Raw genomic sequence first — 24407 nt, 5'->3', positions numbered from 1 at the left:
TAACAAAAGGCTTGGTAAAGTCAGGAAAAGGATCACTGAGCGTTTACTTCACAGGTGGTTAGTGCCAACTAGATTCCTTATATCTACACAGTGGTGATTATGTGAGATGAGGAACAGGTGTAGCGCTAATCAGTATTATAGAGATGGAGGGTGGTGCGATGCAGGTTGGTTTTCATAGTCCATGGCCGCCATGTTTGGAGGCTGTTGCTGCCAGCTCTAGGAAGTGGAGTCTTAAGTGTGAGCGGGTGCAGACTAACAATACCGATATTTATGAGCCACATTCTCGAATTTGTAACACAATCTGGGACAAACAAAATATCAAAACCTAACATAATATACTTTTATTTTTAATATTTTGTTCATGCCAAGTCACATGTTTGGTAGTTTTCTTATTATTCAGTCTGCACAATAATGTGTGTGAGATGTAAATATCGAAAATATCATTATGTGAAGCACTTATTTATTTATTCATTTATTTATTTTACTTGCAGTGCCTTGCATACGAGTTCACCCCCTTGAACACCATTTTCATGTATTATAATCTAGAATTGATATGGCCCTAATTGGGATTTTCACCATTTCCTAAACTACCCAAACAGGCTATAACCAAAATGTACTGTTTTACTAGTTTTGATCATTTCATCACATCATTTAGTCACTGACAATAATGTACAGTATTTCCCCTATGTTTAACAATGCTTTTGTGACAGCTGTTTTCATTGACTCATTTGAGCTGTCAAAATTTCAGTTACTTTTGAATTCACTGAAGTGAACAAAGGCTTACATTGGTTTCATAGCGAATTATTCAAAGTGATTTCGCACAAAATTCATAGGAATTGTAATGAGCTTAAGTAATTTTGCTTGAGTTGGTTAGATGCTCATGAAGCCTTAAGAAAAACTTTTTGCAGTTTTACTTTTTCGAACTTTCCATGCAGCCTGGTTTGTGCAGTGGTGTGTGAATTTGCAGTCATGAGACTGTGGAGTTTTACAATGAGGTAGAGCATGAAGGAGACACCTTTTAAAATACCTTTTGCTCTCCCTGTGCTATTGAAATGCGGAAACTTGCAGAAAAACATCTTGATGGCATTCATAGAAGTTTACATTTCAGACATAAGCAGTGCAGAAAAATCAGTTTGTCCTTGTATTCCAACGATACACACACACAGTGGTGCTTGAAAGTTTGTGAACCCTTTAGAATTTTCTATATTTCTGCATAAATATGACCCAAAACATCATCAGATTTTCACACAAGTTCTACAAGTAGATAAAGAGAACCCAGTTAACAAATGGGACAAAAAAATTATACTTGGTCATTTATTTATTGAGGAAAATGATCCAATATTACATATCTGTGAGTGGCAAAAGTATGTGAACCTCTAGAATTAGCAGTTAATTTGAAGGTGAAATTAGAGTCAGGTGTTTTCAATCAATGGGATGACAATCAGGTGTAAGTGGGCACCCTGTTTTATTTAAAGAACAGGGATCTATCAAAGTCTGATCTTCACAACACATGTTTGTGGAAGTGTATCACGGCATGAACAAAGCAGATTTCTGAGGACCTCAGAAAAAGTGCTGTTGATGCTCACCAGGCTGGAAAAGGTTACAAAACCATCTCTAAAGAGTTTGGACTCCACCAATCCACAGTTAGACAGATTGTGGACAAATGGAGGAAATTCAAGACCATTGTTACCCTCCCCAGGAGTGGTTGACCAACAAAGATCACTCCAAGAGCAAGGCGTGTAATAGATGGCGAGGTCACAAAAGACCCCAGCAACTGAAGGCCTCTCTCACATTGGCTAATGTTAATGTTCATGAGTCCACCATCAGGAAAACACTGAACAACAATGGTGTGCATGGCAGGGTTGCAAGGAGAAAGCCACTGCTCTCCAAAAAGAACATTGCTGCTCATCTGCAGTTTGCTAAAGATCACGTGGACAAGCCAGAAGGCTACTGGAAAAATGTTTTGTGGGTGGATGAGACCAAACTAGAACATTTCAGTTTAAATGAGAAGCATTATGTTTGGAGAAAGGAAAATACTGCATTCCAGCATAAGAACCTTATCCCATCTGTGAAACATGGTGGTGGTAGTATCATGGTTTGGGCCTGTTTTGCTCCATCTGAGCCAGGACGGCTTGCCATCATTGATGGAACAGTGAATTCTGAATTATACCAGCGAATTCTAAAGGAAAATGTCAGGACATCTGTCCATGAACTGAATCTCAAGAGAAGGTGGGTCATGCAGCAAGACAACGACCCTAAGCACACAAGTCATTCTACCAAAGAATGGTTAAAGAAGAATAAAGTTCATGTTTTGGAATGGCCAAGTCAAAGTCCTGACCTTAATCCAATCGAAATGTTGTGGAAGGACCTGAAGCAAGCAGTTTATGTGAGGAAACACACCAACATCCCAGAGCTGAAGCTGTTCTGTATGGAGGAATGGGCTAAAATTCCTCCAAGCCGGTGTGCAGGACTGATCAACAGTTACCGGAAACGTTTAGTTGCAGTTATTGCTGCACAAGGGGCTCACACCAGATACTGAAAGCAAAGGTTCACATACTTTTGCCATTCACAGATATGTAATATTGGATCATTTTTCTCAATAAATAAATGACCAAGTATAATATTTTTGTCTCATTTGTTTAACTGGGTTCTCTTTATCTACTTTTAGGACTTGTGTGAAAATCTGATGTTTTAGGTCATATTTATGCAGAAATATAGAAAATTCTAAAGGGTTCACAAACTTTCAAGCACCACTGTAAGGTGCTTTTTAGAGATTGCAGTGTCATGCGATGTTAATTTTACTTGATAGTAGAGCGAAGCTCCATACTTAAGAGAATATGGCAATGCATTGACCTGATTTTTGATGGCTTTTGCGACCATACAACGTAGATGTACCACCACAGGGATCCTGATCATAAGTGCAAAGCAACATATCTCATAAACACTTGACCATCAGACAACGAAATTTGTATCTTTATTGACTGAAGATAGATGGGTTTTTATCCAGTGCTTATTTTAAATTTGCTTTTTAAAAAAAAAAATATTGTGGGATTATTGACTCACACATTTTACAGAAAATATTCATGATAGTTTCATATACTGTAAAACTAGTTAAAACAGTTTTATTAGTCCACTATCTTGTTGGACAGTTGACAGTTGTAACCAGAAAACTGTTTGACGTATCAAGTTTGAAATAACAAGATTGCAGCTCTGTTCAGCTCAGAGCTCATGTGTTGCATTCTGTCACGGAGGATGTTTTCCAGTAGGATTATTTCCCGAAGGTGTTTATCCCCCACTGTTTTGTTTTGTTTTTTCATCGTGGGCAATGTATCTTTGCATTGTATGGTTTTTTTTTCTTTTTTTTAACCTGAATGATTTCTTACTCTGCACACTCGTGTAAACATAATTATTGTACAGATCAATAGCAATTATGAGCATCTTTCCTTAATTTTAGATAATCTGAAACTACCACAGATCATTACTGATTAGTTCTTAAGTCAGATAATATTCGATAGTAACTATACAGTAATGATGTAAAGTGAAAGTGCTGGTTCACTGCTGTCCACCAGGCACCCAGCAGAGTCACATAATAATAACTGCCATGGTGTTATTAAACTCCCTCATGTCGTCTAAGGGAGTTTTTCCTTGCTACCATCGCCACAGGCTTGCTCATTGGGGATAGATTAGGGATAAAATTAGCTCATGTTTTAAGTTGTTCAAATTCTGTAAAGCTGCTTTGCGACAATGTTTATTGTTAAAAGCGCTATACAAATAAACTTGACTTGACGTGTTGTTTCTGGCTCATGGTATGTGGTGTCAAAGAAAGGAATAAATATCTGTTTGTAACTGTGATACGTATCTTATTATTGGTATCACTGTCACAAGACAATACAGCAATTTACTGACATGAAATGCACAATACTACATAATTCGATGGTTCATATGCTATAATAGTATTATTATTATTATTATTCTATTCAGATTGATTTTGTGCTCTTGCAAATATTTTGCTCAGACACTCATCAGAAGCTCTGCTTTTAGGTGGTGACTATATCTGTATTATCCACTCACCTGAGTACCAGTTAACCCTTTGGTGACTGACCCCTTGAAAATGGTTCCTCCAGGAACGATGACGTTTCAGTTGTCAAGACAACGGAAAAACTAAAATACAAGAGCATTTTGTTTTGTGCACAAGAGCATTGTGACGTATCTTTCTGTTTTTGTATTTTAGTTTTTCCGTTGTCTTGACAACTGAAAAGTCATCGTTCCTGGAGGAACCATTTTCAAGGGGTCAGTCACCAAATTAAAAGAAAGACAGTTTTAATAACAACATTATCACTTGAATACATCTGTAAACAAGTGTTGCCAGGCAAAACAAACCTCGCCCAGCAGCACTTATTTTATACCTATATGTTGATAACGGTCATATTTCTCAATCATCAGCTGTCAGGTTATAGTCTGATGAAAATCCATGACCTTGAGTGGTACCAAGGTCATGGTGCCAAATGAAAGCCCATATGGCACTTCCTATAAGTTGATATTGGTAAATATCTGTCTACCATCAACCGTTTTCAAGTTACAGCCCTCTGAAAATCCATGATCTTGAGTTTGATCTTTCAAGGTCACTCAAGGTCAAAGCTCATGGTGCCAGATGAAAGGTCATATGGGAGTTCCTATATGCTCATAATAGTAAACATCTGTCTATCAGCAACCATTTGAGTTATTATGGAAAATGTTATTTTGACCAAAAGGTTGACCTTTCCGGTGACCTTAACTTTCACCTTGACCCGATTATCCCCAAAATTTAACCGGGTAATCTATGGACTATTGCTCACCTACCCTGAAAATTTGAAGTCAATCAGTGCAACCGTCTAGATGCTAGATTGTTAACAGACAAACACACACACACACACACACACACACACACACACACACACACACAAATGAAAGTTTGAAAGAGAACTGCGAGAGATGCCCCATCATGTAGCATATCAATGGAAGCAGAATTGAAAGATGAACATTTTTGAATTGGTTTGAAGTAAATATGATGAATATGAAGGAAGATATCATGGAAAAAAAAAGATTTGGACCTTTTTCATGACCTGGACCTTGACTGGATGACCCTCAAAATGTTGTAGGTTCTATTTAAGACCAGTGCCCATCTATCCTGAAAATTTCATGAAGATTGGTCCAGCCATTCTCCCGTAATGTTGCTAACAGAGAAACCCCACCGAAAACAATACCTCACCCCCTGGTGGACTCCATCCTGGGCGAGGTAATGAGAGCCATAGAGAGTTCTAAAGAGAGAAAATCAGTCACCTAGGATATGATGAAATGGTTACATTTCTTAAGATATTTTGCCTACTACACTAAAAAGGAATCATACCTATCTGATTTACAGAACCATAAGCCAGCAGTGTTAGTCTTAGTTATGGCTTAGATGATGTATGGCATGCTCCTGTGATATGATGTAGAGTTTTGTACTTGGTATGGAACAACCATAGTACACGTACACACACACACCAGATGGTGATAAGGGACCTGTAATCCATGTGCCATTTCCACTGCTTCTGTCACAGCTAGGATTATATTGTGCAATCTTCTCTCTCTCTCTCTGTCTCTCTCCCCCCATTTTTGATCTTGATTGTCACTCTGACAGCCATTCATTCACATTCACCTGGATGACAAGGTGGCAGCAGCTCTTTTTCTGCTTCGAACACCGTGTCATTTTAGACTGTCACTTCCGTTTTGGATGCTGTAGTAATCTTTAATACAAGGTAATGTGCACTTCATATGTGAGCTCATCGCTTTTCATATTGGATAAAAGCAGAGTTAAGGGAGTGATTAATATTGTGGACATATTTCCGCATCTTGGTTTCAACCAAGTTTTTGTCAACTTTGTAATCTTTTACCGATACTGTAATTATTATTATTATTATTATTATTATTATTATTATTATTATTATTACTACTATTATTATTATTATTATTGGTGTTATACAGGGTGTTTCAAAAAAATTGATATTATCTGAGATGTAAATATCCCAGAAACTACATAGTCTTGGCAAATGAAACTGAACAGGCTTAATGTTGAACAATATAAGATTTATTCCTCAAAATCTGAATGAGAGGGGCGGCACGGTGGTGTAGTGGTTAGCGCTGTCGCCTCACAATAAGAAGGTCCGGGTTTGAGCCCCATGGCCGGCGAGGGCCTTTCTGTGCGGAGTTTGCATGTTCTCCCCGTGTCCGCGTGGGTTTCCTCCGGGTGCTCCGGTTTCCCCCACAGTCCAAAGACATGCAGGTTAGGTTAACTGGTGGCTCTAAATTGACCGTAGGTGTGAATGTGAGTGTGAATGGTTGTCTGTGTCTATGTGTCAGCCCTGTGATGACCTGGCGACTTGTCCAGGGTGTACCCCGCCTTTCGCCCGTAGTCAGCTGGGATAGGCTCCAGCTTGCCTGCAACCCTGTAGAAGGATAAAGCGGCTACAGATAATGAGATGAGATGAGATGAGAATCTGAATGAGAAATTCAAAGGTATGTCGATTCCATGAACGATTTCACAAATTTTCAATATACACACCGCCTGAGACACGGCACTCGAACACACAAAACACCTTTTCTTTTCTAGTGAATGGCATTTCTATATCTAAAAAGATAAAAACAAAAAACATTAAACATGAAATTTTAACCTGTTTCCACACCTGCTGTTAAAATTTGAGGTCAACTGAATGAGAATTGGGAAAGTTATTAGATTGTGAAATTATATCAAATTTTTTTTAAACACCCTGTACTTTTTGGTGTAAGACTATAATGAATCAAATAAATGTGTCCATAGTTAAACAGAGCAGTAAGAAATAATTCTATTCGAGTTACTTCAGCTTTTAGTTATTCATCTAAATTAATCATGAATCATTAAGTTGTGTACCGCTCATTGATTTTCTTTCATTTTCCATCTAACATTTTTACACACGTCCATTATACCTGAGAAATTGAAACTGAGTCAAGAGCGTGGACAGGAACCAGGTTCATTCCTGCATTTTAATGCTGGACTCTTAAATATGGAAATGCTTTCTAGAATTTGAACAACATAAGTCTACATTGTAAAGGTTAAAAGCAAAGGACGAACAATTGTAATGTAGGTGTGTAAAGTTTAGCTAATATAAGCAACAGGTTCATGAGGCTAGATCTTTTCCTGTTCTTAGTTTTGTAGCAAAACAAGTAGCTCAGTGACAGTTGTTCTTTTCCACAGACATCAGCACATGGAATTGCTCTGCAACGTTTTTTTTCTTTTCTTTTTTTTATGCTCTTTTGAAGAGAACTGCTTTTGAGCGTCTATGTTTCATGAGAAATGAGCATTTAGAGATAGAAATTTCATGTTGCCAGTCTTGGTTCACCCTGCGAAAAGCGTTTCTCTGGATAATACCATACATGTCAACCTTTGGTCAATCAAACCTGTATAACCAACGTCCAAAATCCGTATTTCCCTTATAAAATCCGTATAAGATGCAAATTAAAATAATTTACCTAAAATTTGAATGATAATTAACAATGATATATCCCAGTTACTTTTTATTCAATATTAATAACAATAAACCTTCAGAATGAATACAAAGCTCCAATGTTTGACAAAAACACAAAGTGTTATCAGCATAGTTACGAAGGAAATACTTCGTTGTTTGGAGGAAGGTTTCACCGAGCGGCTATTATGCACGAGACTTCATATTAGCCACAAAGTCAGGGAAATCTGTTCGTAAAATTACGTTATAATGACCAAATACAATGAAAAGTATTTTTCCAGTCTCACCTGTGAAAGGTAATCCCATGTGATCTCGTTTGGACGGTAAACCTGTTGGTACAGTTAAACGCAGCACATGAATGAGGCATCTTTATTCTCGACTACTGTCTAGACGCTATACCAGAGACGGTTGAAGAATCTCCATTTTGCCACATCCAATATGGCGGCGAGGATGACGTATGATTCTACGCAGAAGGCGGCGTCTATGTTTATATGTCTGTGACTTCCCAGTTGGCGGGATTCTCGCAATGCGGTGTGCGCATGGTCAAAAGTGGAACGAAGTCTCGCTACCACAAGATAACGCGCGATTTCATAAGACTCTTTACTGGCTGTCTGTGGTGTACAGTACGTTTGTAAATGTTATGCACTCTTTTATCATCGTGGGAATTGATTATAGCTCTAAATAAATATTGAAGTTTTTTTAAAGAATACGTATAACTTTATTTATACGCCCGTATACTACGTTTATTGAATCAAATCCGTATAAAATATGGACATTCCGTATAGGTTGACATTTATGTAATACAAACTATTAACACAGCACTGATAATAATTTAGTGAAAGCATCTTGTGTTTCGGGGCGGCACGGTGGTGTAGTGGTTAGCGCTGTCGCCTCACAGCAAGAAGGTCCTGGGTTCGAGCCCCGTGGCCGGCGAGGGCCTTTCTGTGTGGAGTTTGCATGTTCTCCCTGTGTCCGCGTGGGTTTCCTCCGGGTGCTCCGGTTTCCCCCACAGTCCAAAGACATGCAGGTTAGGTTAACTGGTGACTCTAAATTGAGCGTAGGTGTGAATGTGAGTGTGAATAGTTGTCTGTGTCTATGTGTCAGCCCTGTGATGACCTGGCGACTTGTCCAGGGTGTACCCCGCCTTTCGCCCATAGTCAGCTGGGATAGGCTCCAGCTTGCCTGCGACCCTGTAGAAGGATAAAGCGGCTAGAGATAATGAGATGAGATGAGATCTTGTGTTTCGCTTATCAGACTTCTGGCCATGTTTGCAAAAGCAGCTGGTTTAGGGAGCATTTGTACTATTGCCCACTTTCACAGTGATGAAAATTAACAGTGTTGATGCATATATTCCTGTCAGGACACAGACCAAGCTGCAGGATTTCTCAACAGGGTTTATTGTTATGGTTTCCGACTTGTGATGATTAGGGACTGAAGGCACAAAGTGATGAAGTGTTTCAGGTGTTGTTTTGTCCCATTCTTCCTGCAAACAGGTCTTAAGGTGTGCAACAGTACAGGGTCGTCGTCATCATCATATTTTTCATTTCAAAATTCTCCACACATTCTCTGTTAGGGACAGAGAGCACAGGCACCCTCTTCTTCCACAGCCATGCCTTTGTAATGTGTGCAGAATGTGGTTCTGCATTGTCTTGTTGAAATATCCCTGGAAAAGATGTCGTCTTGAAGGCAGGATATGTTGCTCCAAAATCTCAATGTGCTTTTCTGCATTAATGCTGCCATCTCAGAAGTGTAAGTTACCTTTGCCAAGGGCACTGACACAACTCCATACCATGACAGACCCTGGCTTTTGGATTTGTTGCTGGTAAAAGTCTGGATGGTACTTTTCGTCTTTGGTCCAGCGCACATGGCATCCATTTCTTACAAAAAAGACCTGGAATACTGATTCATCTGACCACTATACAAAGATCACAGGTGTTCAGCTTTGGCTTGTGCCTTTGCCCTTTATGCAGTGAAATTCCTCCAGATTTCTTGAATCGTTTAATGATATGTACCATAGAGGGTGAAATATCCAAATCACTTTGTATCTTTCTTGAGGAACAGTTTTTAAACATTTCAATTTTCTCATGCATTTATTGACAAACTGGAGATCATCGGCCCATACTTTGTTCCTCAAAGACTAGGTCTTTCCTGGATACTGATTTTGTGCCAAATCATGATTACAATCACCTGTTGACATCACCTGTTTCAAATCACATCATTATATAATTGTTTTACCTTATTATTAACCCTAAATTGCCCCATTCCCATTTTTTTTTAGAATGTGTTGTAGACCTGAAATGCAGGAATGGATGCATATTAACAAATGAAATGGAGTTGACCAGAATATCTTGGGTTACTGTCTGCAATGAAATACAAGTCAAAGTAAATTTCAAAATCACTGCTTTCTTTTTTTTTTATTTGCATTTTCCATGCACCAACTTTTTCCGATTTGAGGTTGTAAACTTGGAACCCTTTTAATTTTATTCCCTCTTTCTTTTATAATTTCACAGGCAATATGTGTACAAAACTTATTCATAGATCATTTAATATCATAAGCTGGGACCAATTATTAAAAAAAATATTTAACAGTGATACTGTAGGTGGCATTTGTATTAGCCAGGTTTTTTTAAACTAAAGTAAACATGAGTTACTGTGTTTGCTGCTGTTTTTTTCTCCAAAATGTAGTCAAGTAAACCGAGTAAATTCTGTATGTGCCTTTACACACTTCAAGTAACAGATATGTAGGTACTGCCGGAATGACTTTTTAAGTGAAACTGACAATCTATATAGTGCTTATTACACGTATTTGCTTGTTTGTTTGTTTGTTTTAGATGGCGGTTTAAGCAGGGTGGGTACAGCTTTATCACTACCGTAGGTGCAAATTGAGTCTGTTCTAGACAAGGACAACAATAACAAGTTTAATTTATAGAGTGCCTTTCACCAACCCAAGGACGCTTGGGTTGACAATGACCTGTGGTTCTAAATAACAAATATATTAATACTTATTATGTGTGGCACGGTTGTGTAGTGGTTAGTGCTGTCACCTCACAGCAAGAAGGTTCTGGGTTCGAGCCCAGTGGCTGATGAGGGCCTTTCTGTGCGGAGTTTGCATGTTCTCCCCGTGTCCGCGTGGGTTTCCTCCGGGTGCTCCGGTTTCCCCCCACAGTCCAAAGACATGCAGGTTAGGTTAACTGGTGACTCTAAATTGACCGTAGGTGTGAATGTGAGTGTGAATGGTTGTTTGCTCTATGTGTCAGCCCTGTGATGACCTGGCGACTTGTCCAGGGTGTACCCCGCCTTTCGCCCGTAGTCAGCTGGGATAGGCTCCAGTTTGCCCACGACCCTGCACAGGATAAGTGGCTACAGATAATGGATGGAATATTTATTATTTAAAAAAGTGCTTGTCCTTATAGCTCTGAAATTAATACATTTACAAACAGCTTTTTTTGAACATTCTCTTAAGCCAGTGACAGCCACATTTCTGAAAAATATTTTTTCACAGGCTGTACATTGTGCATGTGGGTATAAAATCAGTAATTTAAGTCTTCAAAAATTGTAACAGTGGTTTGTTTCATTCTTGTTGCCTTGTAGCCACCCTGGATTTTGTGCCTCGAGAAATGAATTTTTAAAAATGTACAGTATACACATCTTATTAAAGTGTTGAAACTTGCTTTTATGCCTCTTTAGTGAATTGTGACAGTGTCATTTTTAATGCCAAAATATGGTTTGGTGCAAAAACTCATTATATATAGTTCTTAATTTAATAAAGCTTTTGCTGTTTGTGTTTATTAGTTACAGTATTGTGCAAAAGTCTTAGCCACATGTAAAGAAATGCTGTCGACCAAAAAAGGCTTAAAAATAATGAAATAAAATGTTTCAACATTAAACCAACACTATAAACAACAGTAAGCCATAATAAATGAAACAAAGTCAATATTTGGTGTGAGACGACCCTTTGCTTTAAAAAAAAAAAAAAAAAAAAAAAATATATATATATATATATATATATATATATATATATATATATATATATATATATATAAAATTTTATATATATATATATATATATATATATATATATATATATTAGTCTCAGGTACAATAAGTGCAGTTTTATAAGGAAATGAGCTGTAGGTTTTACTGAGCATCTTCCAGAACCAGCCCCAGTTCTTCTGGACACTTTGACTCCCACACTCACTTCTTCATTTTGCACCAAAACCCAGCAGCCTTTATTACGTTTTCTTTTTTAATCTGAAAAGTGCTTTTGTGCTGGAAAATGAACTTTTGGAATCTACAGTGTTTTTGTACGGACTCGATAATGTATAAGTCATAAAATAGAAATCTATAGCAAAGTTTGTATGAAAAAAAATAGGGTGCCTAAGACTTTTGCACAGTACTATAGTTCTATGAACTTTTTCTGATGGAATTGAAACAGGAATTTGTACACAGTGACATAATAATATCCTCGACATTTTCTTTCTCTCCTTCTTTCCTTCTCCTCTCTCTCTCTTTCTTTCCTCCAGGTGTATGCTTTCTGTGCCTGGTAGATGTAGTGCCGGTCAAAAATGAGGATGGTGTGGTGATCATGTTCATCCTAAACTTTGAAGTCATTACTGAAGACAAACTCCGCAACCCCAACCAGGGCCTGAACCATCGGCTGCCTCTCCCCTGGCGCTCCACAAGTATTCCTTTGCGCCTCTTCTCTTCACAAACTTTCAGATTTTTTTTTTACTGGCATGATTATGGTGGCTTGAATAATAATATAACAATATGAAGCCCAACTTCTTTTTCCATACTGATCAACTTCCTCTCTGTTTCAGATCGCGCGCGTCGTATCCGTCTGCATTTGCCACTCCTTCAGTCACACTGTAACAGCAAGTCATGTCTACGTGAGGACCCAGAGGCAGGCCGTAGTGCTGACATCTCTGCCACTGCTAGCTCCAGGCGTGGCAGCAGTCACGAATCTCTGGCTCTGGGCGAGCTCGTCTCACTGCCGGAACACGAGCAGGTCCGCCCCTCTGTCGCCACACCATCGGGCACGGCATCCTCCTCCCTGTGGCCTGAGGACAGACGGACCCTCCTGGGAAGTGAGTCCACGCCACCTCCTTTGGCCCCTACACACTCCTCCACATTGCCTCGGGGCCAGTCTTCACCACGGGCACACAGGCTCAACCCAGACGCCTCGACCTCCAACTGCAGCCTGTCACATAGCCGCTCCCGTGAGAGCTTCCACAGCATGCGCCGTGCATCCTCTGTAGATGACATCGAGGCCATGAAGCCTGAATGGGATCGCAGACACTCCATACGGCCATCGAGCAGCAGTACAGGTGAGCAAGCTGGAGCTCAGGCAGGGGGCTGGAGCAAAATTAGATGCAGATTGGGATAGAAATGTTCAAGAAGCTATCTCTTATTATTGATCCCACTGCTGAATGTGATGTAAGCTGTAATAATAATGCAATTAAGTATGTTTCAATTACAGATACAGACAGTGTCATTGTGTTACATCATTTATATAAATACTGCCCTGCTGGGTAATTCTCTGTGCTGTGTATATGTTTGATTTGGTCTTGTAAACCCCTCTGACCTGTACATGATTCCTTTTTTTTTTTTTTGACAGGTGCAGTGAACAACAAGTCCAACATGCTTAACTCTACCTCTGACTCAGACCTCATGCGCTACCGCACCATCAGTAAGATCCCCCAGATCACTCTCAACTTTGTAGACTTTAAACCCGACCCTCTTATTGCCCTTCCTCCCGGAGAAATGGACATCATCGCTCCGTGCAAGCTCATTGACCGCACACACAACGTCACGGAGAAGGTCACACAGGTGAGAGACATTTACTGTCATTTGGGCTCTGGTGTTTGTTTGAGAATAAAGGTGATCAGGACAAAGTCGAATTGTTTTAGTGGTTTAAAGTGAATGTTGCAAGGTAGCGATTTTCAGAGGTGACTTTTAGTTTATGTCCATTGACACGTATAGGAGACATTATGGACGTGGAGGAAAGCAGTGATGTGCTGAATATTGCCTGGCAAACTGGACACAGTGTGATTATGTCCTTGTCATGTCCTGGCTTGTGTTGTACGATTGGTGTGGATCTTTTAGAAGGGAAAAAGTCCATGGCTCAACTCTTATGACAGAAAAAAACATGTGTTAGTAGTGCTGAATCTAGCGCAGCAGGTGATCTTGTGTAGAGCAGATCAGAAGTGGAGTGAAATTTGTCTTTTGCATCAGTTGGTTGCATTAGAAAGGACTCTGTTTTTTATTTCCAGTGGTATAATTGCATAATCAGGCTTATGCTGGTCTATTGATAAAGTGCTCTCATTATATCAGGTTGAATTAATATGAGTAATATACAGTGAAAGTTGTAGGATGTATAGATGAATGATATATCGATACAGTATTTGTACAGTATTGTGCAAAAGTCATGGACACCTTTTTATTATATATACATTTTTATACTTGATGGTTCCTTTATGTTTTCTGTATTACTGTCAGTGGGGGGGGATAATTATTTTTAGGTACCCAATCATTCATTTCCAAAAAATAAAAATAAATAAATTCGAAAAAGGGGCGGCACGGTGGTGTAGTGGTTAGCGCTGTCGCCTCACAGCAAGAAGGTCCTGGGTTCGAACCCCGGGTCCGGCGAGGGCCTTTCTGTGTGGAGTTTGCATGTTCTCCCCGTGTCCGCGTGGGTTTCCTCCGGGTGCTCCGGTTTCCCCCACAGTCCAAAGACATGCAGGTTAGGTTAACTGGTGACTCTAAATTGACCGTAGGTGTGAATGAGTGTGTGAATGGTTGTCTGTGTCTATGTGTCAGCCCTGTGATGACCTGGCGACTTGTCCAGGGTGTACCCCGCCTTTCGCCCGTAGTCAGCTGGGATAGGCTCCAGCTTGCCTGCGACCCTGTAGAAGGATAAAGCGGCTAGAGATAATGAGATGAGATGAAATTCGAAAAAATGTCAATAAAATAAACAAATTACCTGTGACACATGTACGTGTGCCTCCAGAAGCACTAACACTTGGTCAGGGCACGTACTGACTTTCTTTCTTTCTTTCTTTCTTTCTTTCTTTCTTTCGAACTGTACTTTATAGTCTTCATTTTTATATGTAGAAATGTTTAATTTTGGACGTGCCTTTGCTTTACTGAAGTTCTTTAAAACTGAAATCAAAATTAAAATGATTACGTTTAAGCTTTCAAACCATTCAAATGGCAAGACTGAGCTGACGGAGCACTAAACTTTTGCAAAGTGTGCAAAGTAGTGGCTGTCTTCATCAAGTGAAATCATACTATGGTTATTAATAAGTCGAAAAAATAAAAAACAGTAGCGCAATGCCATGATTCAAGTCCTATAATAGGAAACTAGTGCTGCCCTGGCAAACTATTTAACAGTTATTCCATGAAATCGAGTCGTACATGAGCTGATAGCCGAGGAGGCATGTAGTGCCGAGTTGACTATAAGCCAAGTATGACAAGATTGAGTGAAATAACTGTTTTATTATGTCCACATTCACTGGATTTTGAGAAACAAAACATTTTTATTTTTATTTTTTGCAAATTCGATAAATAAAAACTTTATACAAAACGTCTGACAATCATTTCCGCTTAGAATGTAAATAAACCGGTGAAATGACGGGAGCAATTTGTGAAAAATGCGATAATAATCATCTCATCTCATCTCATTATCTGTAGCCGCTTTATCCTGTTCTACAGGGTCGCAGGCAAGCTGGAGCCTATCCCAGCTGACTACGGGCGAAAGGCGGGGTACACCCTGGACAAGTCGCCAGGTCATCACAGGGCTGACACATAGACACAGACAACCATTCACACTCACATTCACACCTACGGTCAATTTAGAGTCACCAGTTAACCTAACCTGCATGTCTTTGGACTGTGGGGGAAACCGGAGCACCCGGAGGAAACCCACGCGGACACGGGGAGAACATGCAAACTCAGCACAGAAAGGCCCTCACCGGCCACAGGGCTCGAACCCAGGACCTTCTTGCTGTGAGGCGACAGCTCTAACCACTACACCACCGTGCCGCCCGATAATAATCATAATTCTTGAAAAATAAAAAAGATATGTTCTTACCATCAAATACTCTTATTCCATATTTTGTTGCTTTTTTTGTATTTTTGGGTGTTTTGTTTTCGAGTAGAGTTTTTATTTTCGTCCTCGGTTGGTTCAGCAACACACTCCGCCATTTTGTTTTTCTCTACTCATGGTATATGAGCTGATAGTCTCGTAGTAGAGTAGCCAATCAGAGTGCATGATTGCTCATATCCAGTGAAAGTGGATAGAATAATAAGTTTTATCACTGTGGATTGGAATGATCTGGCATGATGTTCCTTATGCAATGTCAATCTGTTACTTCAGGTGCTTCTCTTCATAGCCAAAGTAGCATATAGAGATAGTGTCTTTGTTTATTATACAGTCATTATAGGTAATAATAATTATTATTATTATCTATATCATAAAGTTTGTGTTTCTTGGTTTCTCTGGTTTTTATTCCTAGATGTAACTAGGTTACGCTAATGCACCTCTGTGCCACCTCCAGGCACACTCTTTCTGCACTGCTCTACAAAAATGAAAAGAGCGATCGATGGCTCTAGATGAAATGATGATAGATGTGGCTTCTGGGACTGTTTACTGTGGTATGAGACTCTTTAGGCTAATCGAGTTTGGGGGAGAGCAGACGCATGACAGATGTGCTGTACCCCAAAAGAAGCTTGCCATTGCCATGGTTCTTTGTGCTTCGTACTTTCGTGTTACACTGTGACAGTAAAACTCTATAATCAAAGTACAGGTAATAACAGTTGCAGGTTTTACAAATGAAAATTTAACCCAGAATCCTTTAGAATCCTCGTGGAATGACTTCAACAGTGGGCTGGAGGTACTGTAAGCCATCTTGTGTCTTAGTTGTCCATGATAGCATTGATAGTATTGGGTTGGTGAATTTTTGCCAGAAAACCTCTGAAACATTCTGTAACCCAAAACAAATTCAGAAAATACTCACAGTTCAAACCATGCTCATTCTGACGTTCTTGTACTAATGTACTGATGCTCTTGACCTGTAAGTGCATGATTTTATGCATTGCGCTGCTGCCACATGACTGGCTGATTTGAATAATTGCATGCAAGAACAGGTGTATAAGTGTCAGGGCTTTGAACCGGTTCAAGGAACGAAAACCGGGAACTTTTTCTATTTCACATGGAACAGAAACGAAACCAGAAACTTTATTATTTTTTATGTTCCGGAACAGAAACGCTTATTAAAAATAATGGTAACCGGTTAATACCGGTTTTTATTTCGTTCCTCAAAGTTTCCGTAGCCTACAAATAAAAAAGTCATTCTTCTCCTGCGCAAGTTTCTATGACCCGCTGGGGTTCACTTCCTGTGTGACGTTCGCTGACTGAATGGAGAGAGCGGGAGGGTGGACTACTATCACGTCTCCACATCTTAAATAAGAGGTAAATATTGCAGTCTATCGTTATTCAAAAACGTCAATTTCAAACACGATATCAATATATTTGTCCACGTTAATGAGAGGCTCGCGAACATTAAATGACGTTAACCTCTGTTAGCCTATCAATGCATAGGGCCTGGCTAGCCTTTGGTAACACACTAAACGAATTATCTTTCATTTTTGGCACTTTTTCTGTTTGTGTAGATGGGAAGACATACTGAGAATCCAAATCGCCAACATTTGAAATAATAATTGTTTTGAATTATTTCTTGTCTTATTTAATGAAGGTTGTAATAGAATTAGCCTACATTTGGCTTAAGCTGGATGAGACAGAGATATAATTTTATAATCATTTGTTAAACAGCTGACAGGGAATGTAATTAACCGTTCCGGGAACAAAATTTTTTTGTTCTAACCGGTTCGGGAACGTCTATTTAATGGTGGAACCCAAAACCGGAAACGTTAAAATTCCGTTTCTGTTCGGAACGAACCAATAGGAAAAAAATTCTGGTTCAAAGCCCTGATAAGTGTTCCTAATAAAGTGGCCAGGCATTGTATTGTCCTACTTCACTACACTGTAGTTTCTTTCAAGGCCCGGTCCCACAATACCTATAACTATAATTAAAACTATAACGATAACTATAAATAAATCAGTCCCCTGCAGTTGATGTTCTTTGGTGGTCACACCAGACCGATAACGATACCTATAGCCCAGGCCTGGGTTTATCCGTATCGCTGAGATTGCTTCTGGAGCTATTTTTTTCCAGTCCTGGACCTGATCTGATAAAACATCTGACCAATCAGGTAATCGTTTACATGTGACGTTGTCTGAGCACATGCTATTTTTTCCTGGGCGTCTTTGTACATTCTTGTTGCATCATGAAGTCACGGAATACGGATTCACGGAAAATAAAAAATATAACGCAAAGCACGGATCTTTTATTCACGGTTATGTGATATTTTCCATGAAATATCAATAGTAACTTAATAAAGTAAACATATAAATGCAGGCAAGATATTTTAATTATGAGCTTCAGCAGTCCAAATATTTAATTGTTTTAGACTTCTTAATTTTTTATCCATGATGCATCATCCGTATGAAATCTGTAATCGTCTCATCTCATTATCTGTAGCCGCTTTATCCTGTTCTACAGGGTCGCAGGCAAGCTGGAGCCTATCCCAGCTGACTACGGGCGAAAGGCGGGGTACATCCTGGACAAGTCGCCAGGTCATCACGGGGCTGACACATAGACACAGACAACCATTCACACTCACATTCACACCTACGGTCAATTTAGAGTCACCAGTTAACCTAACCTGCATGTCTTTGGACTGTGGGGGAAACCGGAGCACCCGGAGGAAACCCATGCAGACATGGGGAGAACATGCAAACTCCACACAGAAAGGCCCTCATCGGCCACAGGGCTCGAACCCGGACCTTCTTGCTGTGAGGGGACAGGGCTAACCACTACACCACCGTGCCACCCAAATCGGTAACCAGTCTGTAATAAACTGAAACGTCCGTGACCAATCAGTAAATTATTACCATCCGTGATGCATCCGTATTAAAATCCGTAACCACTTTGTATTTTGTATCCTTTTTATTATATTTCTGTAGTCTGTGATCTGTCCATATTATATCAACCACCGGAGTGCGTGCATGGGTTGTTTTGGAGTCCATTCTGTACAGTATAACCCGGAATAATGTGCTACTAGTTGGAAAAAACTTCCATGACTATTCCTAAGTTGCATGTATTTATTTCCCTGAGTGGCCGGACCAAGCGATATTATAGTCGAGATTATAGTTATGGTGTTACTGCTCCAGACTGGAACTAAATTTAGGCAGAGGGACAGTCAGAGTTGGAGTTATAGTTATAGTTATCAGTGTTGTGGGACTCGGCCTTCAGCCAGGGTTCAGATATGTCATTGATCTGCGAAATAAAATCCTCTTCTTTGCTCACTTTTTGGTGATACTATCAGACTATGACAAGTACTGTTTTTATGAAAGGCTGTGACGGGTGATCCATATGGGTCTTGGCATAGCATTTCAGATTGTACCCTGTTGTGCTGAATTGGTGTGGAATTGGTGTCCTGTGAGTCATGACTGAGCTGTATGATTTAGTACACATGACCACCTGCTAGACTGCGGGTCCATGCCATTGATCTCCACCATGTGGATGTGCCATTTAATTGTGCCATCAACACTTGTAGTTGCTCCTCGCTTCTCATCGTGATCTGTTATAAAGGTTTGATGGGTGAAATGGCCTCTCTGTGTCAAGGATCACAAAGTTACAAATAATCTTGTTCTTATTTTCCACAGCAGAATCAGATAAGGAAGAATTCACTAATGATTGCCACAGTGAGTGTTAGATATATTTGAGTATGTACTCTGCATGGTAGTTAGATTCTCTCTGTGTGTGTATGTGTGTGTGTGACTTTAAGCTTCCACTTTTCTGGTTGGACAGCTTGTCGCACCTCTCAGCTGTTTGACATGCACTGCATGGTGTGTTTCATTCAGGTGAAAGCAAGGCCACTCCAACCCTGCAAAAAATACTGCAACTGCAGTGTGAGATGTTTTGCAGAACAGGTTTGTGAACCGATCTCGTGTGCATGTGTCACAAAAAGTGCACATTAGGAATAAATATAAAAGACTGTATGTGTGTATGTATGCGCATGTGTGTCGAGAAATGTATGCAGCTTTCTCTTCAGTTTTATCAGAGACACACTCGCATACATTGAACAAAGTACACTCGAGCATAAAGACCACTGCACGGCCTCTTTAAGCAACTTTTTGCTTTATTGTGTACAATTTGTAATGCTGTTGCGATACATTTGATACGTTTCCTGCAGATGTTTTATTCACGCACTTACCTTAGAACGTTTGTGACCTATTGGGGGCAGTAGCAGACAATACAGCTACAGCAGCACTGACTTCAAGCATTCAAACACACACACACACACACACACACACACACACACACACACACACACACACACACCTTATCTGTATGATTAGATTTAAGAGCAGTTATCCATGATATTTAAATTATGTAGTGTTTATTTAGCACTTATATAGTTTATTCAGATCCTGTACACTGCTGTGGAGAATCACATATTGATGCTCTACTTGAGATGCAGTTAAAAATTTGATGACAATTCCCAGGTTTTATTGCTTTGTAGTAGCTTGGAAGTCATTCACAGATTAAAATAGAAGAAGAAGCCTTTATTTGTCACACGTCCACTTGAGCACACAGTGAAATTCATCCTCTGCATTTAACCCATCTGAAGCAGTGAAGACACGCACATGAGCAATGAGCACATACATATACCCAGAGCAGTGGGCAGCTATGCTACAGTAACCAGGGAGCAGTTGGGGGTTAGGTGCCTTGCTCAAGGGCACTTCAGCCCAACCTCAGCCTATAGCCGCACCATGTTAACCTAACCTGCATGTCTTTGGACTGTGGGGGAAACCGGAGCACCTAGAGGAAGCCCACACAGAAACAGGGAGAACATGCAAACTCCATACAGAAAGGCCCCTGCCAGCCGCTGGGCTCGAACCCAGAACCTTCTTGCTGTGAGGCGACAGCACTAACCACTACACCATTGTGCCACCCAAATAACTCCTAGATGCACAAAATATCTTCTAGATGAATAATAAATGCCCCAAGACCTTTCCACAATTCACTAGAAAGGATAACGTCTACAACTCGTACTTCTTATAGTTTTCACCTCAAACCTAAGCCTGTAAAATAATCATATTAAAAGAGTAAAATTTTTACAATTAATTCCACTACTTGATTTTGACCAGTGAGGGTGAATAATTATCCATCCATCCGTCCGTCCATTATCTGTAGCTGCTTATCCTGTACAGGGTTGCAGGCAAGCTGGAGCCTATCCCAGCCGACTATAGGCGAGAGGCAGGGTGGTGAATAGTTATGAAAAAAGCATAATCATCATCAGGTTCTGGGCTTGAGCCCAGTGGCCAACAGGGGCCTTTCTTTATGGAGTTTGCATGTTCTCCCCATGTCTGTGTGAGTTTCCTCCAGGTGCTCCTATTTCCCCTACAGTTCAAAGACATGCAGTTAGGTTAACTAGCTACTCTAAATTGTCCATAGGTGTGAGTGTGTATTTGAATGATTGTTTTTCTAAGCCCGGAAACGGGAGGGTTGTGGCAGGAAGGGCATCCGGCGTAAAACTATGCTCCAGTTAATATGACGTGGCTCAATAGGGTCCACATGGCAGCGACCCCACACACATAAGTGGGACAAGCTGGAAGAAGTGAGAAGAAGTGATTGTCATCATCATCCATGAGGGTTTCCTTGCTGGTAGATGAAATGGCCAATCTATTGCCGCTTTTCCACTACCAACCCGGCTGAGTCGGGCTGAGCTGTGCCGTGCTGAGTTGGGCTGAGTCGAGCTGAGCGGGGCTATTGGAGTTGCATTTCGACTACCACCGCGCTGAACCGTGCTGGCTGGAAGTGGGTGGACACATTGGGTGGAGTTAGCGAAAGTGGGTGGAAGTCACGTGATGTCGTTAAGCGGCGCAAACAGTGACATCAGTGACCTTTTAAGCGGTAGTCTCACGACCCGGATAGTAAACAATAAACATGGAGGACATGGAGTCGTTAGTGTTGCTGGTCTTGGTGCTGTGGCTTGTTGTCACCGACAACGCCAACAGATACTGGCAAGAGCGTATAGATGAGGCGAGGCACATAAGGCTTCAGAAATTCTCGTAATTCGTAATTCTTCTTCATCCAGGTTTACGGTGTTTACAGATCCCAGCGTGCTCGCGGGGCGTGTGTGGGCATGTGAGGACACTCCTCCTCACCAATCAGTGCACAGGGGAGTGTCTGCTCACGCCCCCAGCCTCACTCAGCTCGGTTTGGCTCGCTTCAGCCCTACTCCAAAACCGTGCGAGTTTTGGGTGCTAAGCAGGGCTGAAGCGAGCTGAGTCGTGCTGTTTTGAGATAGTCGAAACGCGAGCCGTGTCGGGCTGAAGTGAGCTGAAGCGAGCTGAAGTGAGCTGAAAAAGGGTAGTGGAAAAGGGCCATAAAGGGCCTCTAAGTGTGAGTGAGCATGCAAATGTGTATATGATGCCCTGTGTTGGGAAAGTCATGGCCTAATGGTTAGAGAAGCAGCTTTGGGACCAAAAGGTCACTAGTTCAATTCCTTGAACCAGCAGGAATGGCTGAAGTGCCCTTGAGCAAGGCACCTAACCCCTATCTGCTCCCCAGGCTGCTCTGGGTATGTTGTACGTCATTCTGGATAAAAGCGTCTGCTAAATGCCTGTAATATAATGTGTTGGATTGATGTCCCATCCAGGATGTATTCCCAGTGTTCCAGGGCAAGGCTCTGGATCCTTTAGGTCGTGACCAGGATAAAGTGTTTACTGTTAAATGTTCAACGTTTTCCCCTAAAGAAATGCTTTTGATAATTTTTTTTCCTGATTAGATCTGGGTTCTAGGGAATGTATTACTCAAGTTTGTCACTTCTGTGATATTTCTGTGAAAATCAAAATACAAACACTTCTTCATGTAAAAGTTATGACCTTGCACACCATAGAGAGGTAAATCCATACCCTCTGATTACTAAAGTATGCGGAAACACTTGTAAGCAGAAATGAGGCAAACTTTTTCTTTATTCTGTCCAAATTACTTGATAAAATCAGTTTCTTTCATGTTGTCTGGTTTAACATCAGTATATCTCTGTATTGAGATCCAAGTACTGTATTATGTTGGGGGTGAGGAACAACTAAATAGTTTATATGAAGTAAATAATTTAACAAGGGATTAAAATATTAAATACTCAAATTGGTTCATCACTCATGTGTATTTTATCCAGAGATCAATTTTTACAACAGGTATAAAGAGATACTTCTGTGCTGGCAGACTCTTCCCTCTATTTTCGAGAGATGATGGAGTCATTTCCATATGCACAATATATTATAAATGAGGAATACTCTTCTATATCTAATACACTTCTGTATCTAATGTGATTAACTACCTATTTCCCTTCTCTTTGCTTCCACAAGCAATACATCTTGTCCAATTTTAAGCAACTAGAGTCTCACTAAGAGAGATGCATTATGTTTTCATGTTCCTCCTAGTGCAGTTAATCAGCATCTGATACTCTCCTACGTCAAAACAGTGTCTGTGCCCAAGTCACGATCTCCATTAGAAGCCGTATGTCAGTACGTTTGCAGCACTAACAATTAATTTAGAATCCGCTTAAGATGCTGCATCCTTGCAGTTTAGAGACATCAGCAGAACATTAGTCCTTCCTTCATATCTGCTGAGTGAGGGCCAAAATAAGCAAGCACATGTCACTCTCAAGGTCAATTTCTAAATTAGTTTGTCATGTTAAGTAAAAAATAATAAATGAATCCATAGCAGATGTCTAAAGCTCTTTGTTTATCCAAAGCAGGTTTTATTTAAAGAGTCTTTACCGTCCTTGACCTGGTCAGCAGACACTTATCTTTATTTTCCTACTCAGCGTGTGGTGGCTATAGGTGATTTGATTGATGTGGTTCAAAGCATTGGACAGCTGGCTGGAGTTTTGAGTGATTAGCGTTCTCAAACTTGTAAAGTTCAGCCTGCTCTAATGTCTTTCAAATGCTTATTCAGACCCAGATAACACATTTCTGAAGGCATTAAAGTGACTGAACTAAAGCAGGAAAATAATAAACTTTATTCATTTGGCAGGTACGGCTCATTCCTTCAAAGCAATTTCGAGTCCAATTCAAGTCTACCGGTATAACTGAGCAATTTAAGGATCTTATGCCATATGGTGCAGGAAGGACTTTAGACTTAAGGATCTTGCTCAGGAATCCAACAGTATTTCTCTGGCAGTTGAAACTCACAACCTTCCACAGGGAACTGATTATTTTTACCCAAACAAATGGGCAAAATTGATAAAGCTCTTCTCAGATACTTACACACAATTTGCAGAAATATACACCAAAAACACTTGACAGTGTTTTGACACTGCAGAACCTTCGACATGCAGGGACAAGTAAAGTTACATTTTATCATCTTCAAAACATTGCAAAGATTAGAAAGCATCTTACACCTGATGCAACTAAGATTGTCATCCATGTGCTAGTTACCTCAAAGCTTGATTACTGCAACGCTCTGTTGTATGGCCTTCCTTCATGTCTCATTAAGAAGCTGCAGCACGTCCAGACTACTTCAAGAATCTAATTACTCCTTACAAGCCATCACGTCCCCTCCGTTCCTCCAGTAGGAATATCTTAAAGAAGCCTTCCTTCAATCTCAAGACCTATGGAAGTCATGCTTTTTGTAGTGCTGCTCCTGAACTGTGGAACAACTTACCAGAAGACATCAAGAACTGTACTAACATCGCCTGCTTGAAACGAAAACTCAATACGCATTTGTTTAATCAGGCCTTTGAATTGTAACTTGT

At 40.3% G+C, this 24407-nt stretch overlaps 1 protein-coding gene across 1 annotated transcript in view; it reads left to right on the top strand.

Annotated features, from left to right (window-relative positions):
- kcnh2b (potassium voltage-gated channel, subfamily H (eag-related), member 2b) overlaps positions 1-24407 on the top strand; it is a 500674-nt gene that overhangs the window by 271208 nt on the left and 205059 nt on the right. The window contains exons 3-5 of the mRNA XM_060922448.1: positions 12041-12199; positions 12338-12844; positions 13135-13346. Of these exons, the coding sequence (XP_060778431.1) occupies positions 12041-12199; positions 12338-12844; positions 13135-13346 (878 nt within the window). The remainder of the gene's footprint in view (positions 1-12040; positions 12200-12337; positions 12845-13134; positions 13347-24407) is intronic.

This window comes from Neoarius graeffei, chromosome 5 (genome assembly GCF_027579695.1).
Source record: "Neoarius graeffei isolate fNeoGra1 chromosome 5, fNeoGra1.pri, whole genome shotgun sequence".
NCBI classification, from domain to species: Eukaryota; Metazoa; Chordata; class Actinopteri; order Siluriformes; family Ariidae; genus Neoarius; species Neoarius graeffei.
Note: the sequence above shows the minus strand (reverse complement) of the source record. Positions and strands in the feature narration are given on the sequence as shown.